The 8297-nt window shown below is 43.3% G+C and overlaps 1 protein-coding gene across 3 annotated transcripts in view; it reads right to left on the bottom strand.

Moving 5' to 3' along the window:
- The window catches only part of DOCK8 (dedicator of cytokinesis 8), a 243141-nt gene that overhangs the window by 92342 nt on the left and 142502 nt on the right, over positions 1–8297 (bottom strand). For all 3 annotated transcript variants that reach the window (XM_011956463.1, XM_011956464.1, XM_011956465.1), the window contains 4 exons: positions 7845–7962; positions 5655–5725; positions 4444–4582; positions 3728–3829 (listed from right to left, as the gene is read on the bottom strand). In XM_011956463.1, the coding sequence (XP_011811853.1) occupies positions 3728–3829; positions 4444–4582; positions 5655–5725; positions 7845–7962 (430 nt within the window). The remainder of the gene's footprint in view (positions 1–3727; positions 3830–4443; positions 4583–5654; positions 5726–7844; positions 7963–8297) is intronic.

Below are 8297 nucleotides of genomic sequence, written 5' to 3'. Positions count from 1 at the left end.
GAGATTGTGCCACTGCACTCCAGCCTGGGCAACAGAGTGAGACTCTGTCTTAAAAAAAAAAAAACTTTTTGGGCCTTAATGTTCTGTTCTCATGCTGAGGAGAGGGTTGAACTGTGCGATCTGTCTCTTAAGTTCCAAACCAGCATTGATAATTCTGGATTCTAGGAATTAAAACAAATTAAGATCCCAGCAATTTCCCCATTAATCAGGATTGTCAGGACGAAGTATAGAATATCTTTACAAGACATGAAATTTTAATACTTTTGAGTACCTGATATTACTTTCCCTTTTACTACAGTTTTTCCAAGTGTTTCCAACATGTTTCTAGGCCAGTTTGGCTCCTGCTTTAATTACTCCAAGTGACTCTTTTATACTGTTTATGTATCAGTACCTTTGTAGGCCTTAGAGACAGTTTCTTGCCTTAAATTCCCATTGAAATTGAATTCCTTTAGAGATGTCCCGCAGTGTTGAGTGAGGAGGGCCTCGCCTAGGTTCGTATGTCTTCCATGGTAACGGAAGGTAGATATGTACATGGGATGGAGGCCGTTAACGCTCTCTGCAGCAGTCACGAGCTGGGGCCCGAAGTGGGTTCTAGCCCACACATATGTTCTGTTTGAAGTATTAGGAACTTTGAAATATTAGTTACCAATATTTGAAAGCCTGAAAATTTCCTATAAAAGACTGCTTTCCTAACCTCATTTGAGTACTGGAAGATATGAAAAAAATGGCCTTATATCCTAGCATGGCACCAATCTGCAGAGTGAAGGAACAGCTGCAACCTTCAGACGGGGCAGAGACAATCTCCAGAGTGAACAGATGCCACCAGAACAAGGCATTCATTTATGTTACTCATCTGGATCCTGTGGGCACTTGAGTTTGCCATCTATGATCTAAAATAGCACTGTCCAGTGCAAATATAACATGAGCTATATATGCAATTTAAAGTCATCTAGCAGCCACATTAAAAAAGTAAAAAGGGGCCGGGCATGGTGGCTCACACCTATAATTCCAGGACTTTGAGAGTTCAAAGTGGTAGGACCACATGAGACCAGGCATTTGAGACCAGCCTGAGCAGCACAGAAAGACCCTGCCTCTGCTGAAAAAAAAAAAAAAATGAGCTGGGCATGGTGGTGCATGCCTATAGGTCCAGCTACTAAGGAGGCTGAGGTGAGAGGATTGCTTAAGCCTATGAGTTTAAGATTACAGTGAGCTGTGGTCATGCCACTGCACTCCAGCCTGAGGGACAGAGCAAGACCCTGTCTCTAAAAAAAAAAAAAAAAAAAGAACTTGAGAAAGTAATTATATTTCATTCAATATGTAATCAATGTAAAAACTTATTAACATAATATTTCACATTTTTCCCCACTAAAGTTTTGAAATCTGGTGCATATTTTATTTGTAGTACATATCTCAGTTTGAACTAGCCATATTTTCCTCAATAGCCACATGCAGCTAGTGGCTATCTTATTAGTGCAGGTTTAAAGAATACTAGGAGAGGCTAAGGTGTATCTATAAACACAGCACAGGGCAAGTAAGAAAAAGGAACTAATGTTTACTTAGGAACTGAATTTCTTGTTTGGCATGCATTATCTCATTTAATGCCAACAGCAACCTTACAGGCAGATATGCAGATATGGGCTCAGTTTCACCTTTGAGACTCAGAGAGAGTAAGCAACTCAGCCACATTCAGACAGCTAGGGAGTGGCAGAATCTAGACTTTGAACACAGATTTGTCTCTCTCCAACACTCAGGTCTTTCCTATAGCTTAAGAAGTTAGTGGGGGGTTCTAAGAAATTAGAGTGTGCAAGTTGATGATGAGAAGGTGGTTTTGAGGGCTACTGAAAGGTGTTGATGTTCAAATCATAAAGACCAATCAGGGAATGTCTGTGGACATACTTGGATTGCCCCTTAGATGGTTTTGAGGAGAGAAGTTTTGATTTACCAGGTACGTGCCTGTGGTCCAGGGCAAAAGATGGTTCTCTCTTTAGGGAAAAAAGAAAATAAGAGGAAAACAGCTGGAAGCGAGGCAGTGGATGGTGAAAGAAGAGAGAAGAAAGTTGACTGGAACGGTTGAAACTAAATTCAAATTCCTGCGAAATTCTTCAACTTGAAAATTGCAAGGAAAACAAAAGATCTGTACATTAAAAGTATCTTCAGGCCGGGCGCGGTGGCTCAAGCCTGTAATCCCAGCACTTTGGGAGGCCGAGAAGGGTGGATCACGAGGTCAGGAGATCAAGACCATCCTGGTCTACACGGTGAAACCCCGTCTCTACTAAAAAATACAAAAAACTAGCCGGGCGAGATGGCGGGCGCCTGTAGTCCCAGCTACTCGGGAGGCTGAGGCAGGAGAATGGCGTAAACCCGGGAGGCGGAGTTTGCAGTGAGCCGAGATCCCGCCACTGCACTCCAGCCTGGGCGACAGAGCGAGACTCCGTCTCAAAAAAAAAAAAGTATCTTCAGAGACATATCAACCAACAGCAGTGTGTGGACCTTATTTGGATGCCAATTTTAAAAAGCAAGCATTGAAAATATAGCATTAGTGCAATAATTGAAAATTTGATCAGTGACTGCATATTTGTGACTGAATATTTGATGATACTAAGAAATTACAGTTAATTTTAAAGTATGACAATGATATTGTGATGGTTAAAAACAAAGCCCTTATCTTTTAAGATGCAGACTAAAATGAAATATGATATATGAGATTTACTTCAAAATAATACTTATTGATGTAAACCTATGCAAGGAACTGAGAAGTGTGACAGCAGTGTGACAGCTGGTGCAGTCAGGGTAGACAGTCCCCTGGGATCCATTTATTTATTTATTTATTTATTTATTTATTTATTTATTTTGAGACAGAGTCTCACTCTGTTGCTCAGGCTGCAGTGCAGTGGCATGATCTCGGCTCACTGCAACCTCCACTTCCCAGGTCCCGAGTAGCTGGGATTATAGGCATCTGCCACCATGCACAGCTAATTTTTTTGTATTTTTAGTAGAGACGGAGTTTCACCATGTTGGCCAGGCTGGTCTTGAACTCCTGACCTCAAGTGATCTGCCTGCTTCGGCCTCCCAAAGTGTTGGGATTACAGGCACCCACCACCAGGCCTGGCTAATTTTTGTGTTTTTAGTAGAGATGGGATTTCACCACGTTGGCCATGCTGGTCTTGAACTCTTGACCTCAGGTGATCCGCCTGGGCTTCCCTTTAAATGGGTGCAGTGCAGCAGAGTGCATGGGCAAGAGGAAGTGCCAGAAACAGGAAGTGGGTAAGGCTATTGGCATTAGGATTGTTAGGGGAATAAATACCTTGGTATCTATTGGAGAGCTGTGACAACTGACCCAAGAAAGAAACGGATGGAATCTGGCCTGGGAACCTTTTACAAGGATCCTTGATGGGAGCGGTTGTTTATTATGATTGGCCTTAGTTTGCCTCCTCTTCCAGAATACATTATTCTGGGAATCCCTCTGTGGTAGATAATGCAAGGTAATGCTGCCTTCGGTGTAGGTTGCATCTACTAAACATCCTGATTTGGTGACAATTAAAAGAATGAGGTTTCACAGTCAGTTATTCCTCCCAACCTATCAGAACAATGTGCTCTCTGAAAACATGGTGTGCTCTGGGGAACACAATGAGCATCCTTGGCCACATGGGAATGAGAAGTGTGTCTGGGAAGGTGGTCCAAGACTACAGCTGGACAAGAAACAGCTGATGGCCAGCTTGCCAATTACCTCAGCAGAATGCATGGAGTAGTTGGGTGGCAATTTTTCCAAGGCAACTGGGAGACAGTAGGATCCAGTTTGAAGACGTTCATTTAAGAGAATTGGCAGCCACTGAAACAGATGATGTAAATAATAACGTGGTATTTATTACAGCATATAATTCTGGCAATTTATCTAGCTCACAATAATCAAATGCAACTAAACAATGATTAGATATTGACCAGTACTCTTTTTAGCAGTAATTTCTGTCCAGTTCTTTGCATTTTAAATCTCCGAGAGCTCCTGAAATGGTAATATTGATGATTTATTGCTTTCAGAGCTAAAGCAGTAGCATTTTTCTCTGTAGCCAATTTTTGTGTGTCTGAACAACATTAATGTTTATTTTACCTTTTATATTTTTTAAGAAAAAATTGTTTCTTCTTGGGGGCAAAGCTAGTTCTATATGTGAAGCACGGATATTCAATTTGGAAATAGTGAACATTGCAACGCTTTTTAAAAAACAAATGAGTATTCTTTCAATATCTATCATCCACTAGCTTTCCATTCCTGAAATTTGACATTTGCTAAGGCAAATCATTTCTGCCTCTTGCTACAATGTGGCTCAGCATGTTTTGCTACTTCTGACAGGAAAAAATCAAGTGAATAGAATTTGGTTGTTTATCTCTGCGGGGACCTCAGATGCACCAACAACTGCAGTGTGAGTCAGCAGGCTGGAAACAACTCACTGAATATCCCAGGAGAGTTTCCACGGAGGCTCCTTGCTTCTGCTGACAGCTGATATGGTAAAAGGTGAACAGGAGGTGGTGATTTACTGTGAGCTTAGCGGGGAGCTTAATTTTCACTTCTTCATAAAAGTCAGGAGACCTGTTTCAAAAGCACATTATACACAAATAACTTTTAGCAAGAATGATGACTTCTCTGATTGTAAAACACCACAGCCCCTTTGCTCCTCAGAATTTGCCTGGTGTTTTGCTTCTCATTTTACACTACTCTGCTCTGAAACTGGAAGTCCCTGAGACCAAGCTTATGTTATTAGATACACTTCCCTTACATAAAACTGTTCATGAACTAAAGGCTTTGTCAGGAAAAAACAAAAACAAACAAACAAACAAACAAAAACTCCCCCCCACACAGTGGAAAATTCCAACAACTTAATTTGAAGTAAGGATGAGGTCTGGACTCCTGCTGTGACCTCCTTTTCCATCTCTACCCAAGGAACAGAGCCTAGCACCTGGCTGCACTCATCAAAGAGTAGAAGCAAATGAATGAGGCAGGAGGAAAAAGGAACCTGATTTAACTGAATTATGAAGCCCTAGATGCTTACGAGGGTTTCATGTACATTACCTCACTTAATCCTCATCCCAACCCCAGAACATGCTTAAATGAAGGACTTAAATAGGCCCAGGTTATCAAATCTAATTCTGTCCGACACTGTGCAGATGTCCCTCCTTTCCCTGTGGAACATGAATAACAGCATAGGCATTATCCCGTGACTCCATTCGCCAGTGGAATAATGAGTGTTCCATTTCTCCTTTGGTCAGCCTAGGCAGCCTAGGCAGGTGTCAAGTGGAGCGGACAGGGACACGGGGCAAGGGGGGTTGGATTGTGCTTCTGGCCCCCTCCAGTGTCTCAAAGCAAGTTAGGAAATGTGTTTCCTTAATTAACGTAATACAGCCTCTTTGCATCATACTAGAATGGAAGCTTCCAGAAAAGTCAAAACTATATTGGATTCTTGAAGACACGTTCTTCTCTCAGTCTTGGTTAATGGCAAAGTTTTACATCTTCAACACAGAGTCACAGAACTGGCATCGATTTCCTTTGCCCCTCAGTCCCTGAATTATACAAATAGTTAGGAGGAACCACCCAGGGGACTTGGAAAAACCAGGAGATGATGAAAGCATCTTGGTGTATATTGAGAATGCTGAAATAGACTTACTTATTATGGTATGTAACGGCTGTGTACACTTCCTGTAGAAATTCAGGCCCGCTGGACTTTCCAAAGATGACCTGTTCACCAGTATAGAAAGGATCAAATTATCAGTAACATTTGGGTATATCAAATTGACTATCATCAGGCCAACAGGATGTTCTGGCCTCAAAGAGCTGCATTTTGTACAATTAAGAGTGCTGGGTTGGCCAGGAGCAGTGGCTCACACCTGCAATCTCAGCACTCTGGGAGGTCGGCGTGGGAGAATGGCTTGAGCCCAGGAGTTGGAGACCAGCCTGGGCAACACGGCGAAGCCTCATGTCTACAAAAAAAATACAAAAATTAGCCAGGCATGGTGGCACATGCATATAGTCCCTGCTACTCGGGGGGCGGAGGCAGGAGGACCGCTTGAGCCTAGGAGGCAGAGGTTGTAGTTAGCCGAGATTGCACCATTGCACTCCAGCCTGGGCAACAGAGTGAGATCCTGTCTCAAAAAAAAAAAAAAAAAAAAAAAAGTGCTGGGTCTACAACTGGCCCAAGCACACAGTGCAGAGGAACTGGATATGAAGGGTGAAACGAGGTTCCAAGGGGCTATATTAGTGACCAAGGACCACAGGTTTGTGAGATTAGAAAACCAGTACTCTCTCCACTCTGCCTCACTGCCTAGAGGTCTATCCAACAGGCCAAAGTTACATACTTTTGCCTTGAGTGAGAAATCCCCAGTCCAGGTTCTTCTCTCTCCAAACATACAGACCTAGTCACTTAGGTGATTTGAATCTCCACTGCCTTATCCACATGTGTGCCGTTTAGAAAAAGATACCTCCTTGGGCCTGAAGCAGCATTTAGGATGCAGCATTACGAACAAGTGCACTTACCTTTGTGCAGAGAAAAAAGCTCCTTCCTCTAGATGCAGTAACCCCAACACCAGAACCCAGGGTTCCGTGAATGAAGAACAGACTGGATTTTAGCCCACAGTCACCCTTGGCTGGGCATCCTGGCTGCCACAGGATCTGCACAAGCATACCTGGTACTCCTGGCAGCGTCATGCCAGGGGTCTGAGCAGAGAGGACTAAGAGGACCCCACCACTGTCTCAAGACACCTTGCATTGGGAAGACAGGTGGGACATTAGGAGAAAGGTTTTTTCTTTCTTTTTTTTTTCTTTTTCTTTTTTAGAAAGGCATATTAACTGAGTGCAGTAGCTCACGCCTATAATCCCAGCACCTTAGGATGCCGAGGCGTGCGGATCAGCTGAGGTCAGGAGTATGAGACCAGCCTGGCCAACATGGTGAAACCCCATCTCTACTAAAAATACAAAATTAGCTGGGTGCAGTGGCGCGCGTCTGTAATCCCAGCTACTTGGAAGGCTGAGGCAGGAGAATCGCTTGAACTTGGGAGGCGGAGGTTGCAGCCATCGCACTCCAGCCTGGGCAAAAAGAGTGAAACTCCGTCTCAAAAAAAAAGAGAAAGAAAGTTATATTAACTAAATTCTATGACTGACGGGAAATAGTAATAGCTAACCACCATCTCATTTAGTAGGAGATTTTTTTTTTTTTTTTTTGAGACGGAGTCTCACTCTGTCGCCCAGGCTGGAGTGCAGTGGCCGGATCTCAGCTCACTGCAAGCTCTGCCTCCTGGGTTTATGCCATTCTCCTGCCTCAGCCTCCCGAGTAGCTGGGACTACAGGCGCCCGCCACCTCGCCCGGCTAGTTTTTTGTATTTTTTAGTAGAGACGGGGTTTCACCATGTTAGCCAGGATGGTCTCGATCTCCTGACCTCGTGATCCGCCCGTCTCGGCCTCCCAAAGTGCTGGGATTACAGACTTGAGCCACTGCGCCTGGCCAGGAGATGGTTTAAAAAGTATAAATTCTGGTATTTTAAGTTCTTTACTTTGTATGCCTTTAGAGTGGGGTAGCCCTATGGGCGGTATGGAAAGACTTTATGATTTTTTTTTTAATCCTCTAAAATGATCTGTATGTTCCAAGTTCACTACAGAGTAAGTTGAGAAAGAGATTGTCAGGTAAGACTGACCCTGTTTCCCCATCGATATCCTGGGCACAGAAGCCCTTGCACATGCTGAGCAGTGTTGGCCTGCAATAGACGGACTCTGTACACTGATGAGTCCTGGACTTGGTTCCTGTGAATTGACAGGGGTGTGCAGCCCACCCTGATTTGAGGCAAATGTTCATTTCCCTCCTTACCGGCATCGCGCTGCTAGCATCTTCTCCACACATAAACTGGATCTTTATTGTAATGTTCCGGGCTGATGCTAGTTTGTTAACAAAGTTCAGCCTCTGTGGGTAGACATAGAGAAGATTTCTGGAAAAGAAGAGATACAGAATCAATGAAAAAAGTCTAGAGTTTATTTTAACTAAGTTCTTCAGTGAATGCTGAGACTTCCATTCATGGGGTGCTTTTTCTAAAGAAGTTTTTCCTCTAAGAAGTGAATTATTATTGGAGGGAGTGAATTACTTGATTCTTCCTCTTCAGCTACAGTCATCTGAAAATAACCTCCATTGCTCTCTGTTTCGCTACAAGTAAAGATGTGTCTGCTGCAGCTTAGAAAGTCTTAATGTCTTGGAATGTGGAAATCTGCCTAGAGGTAACTGTATCTCTGATACACAGATAAAGAAAGCAAAAATGGTCCAGCTTGT

This window comes from Colobus angolensis, unplaced genomic scaffold (genome assembly GCF_000951035.1).
Source record: "Colobus angolensis palliatus isolate OR3802 unplaced genomic scaffold, Cang.pa_1.0 Scaffold419, whole genome shotgun sequence".
Taxonomy (NCBI): Eukaryota; Metazoa; Chordata; class Mammalia; order Primates; family Cercopithecidae; genus Colobus; species Colobus angolensis.
Note: the sequence above shows the minus strand (reverse complement) of the source record. Positions and strands in the feature narration are given on the sequence as shown.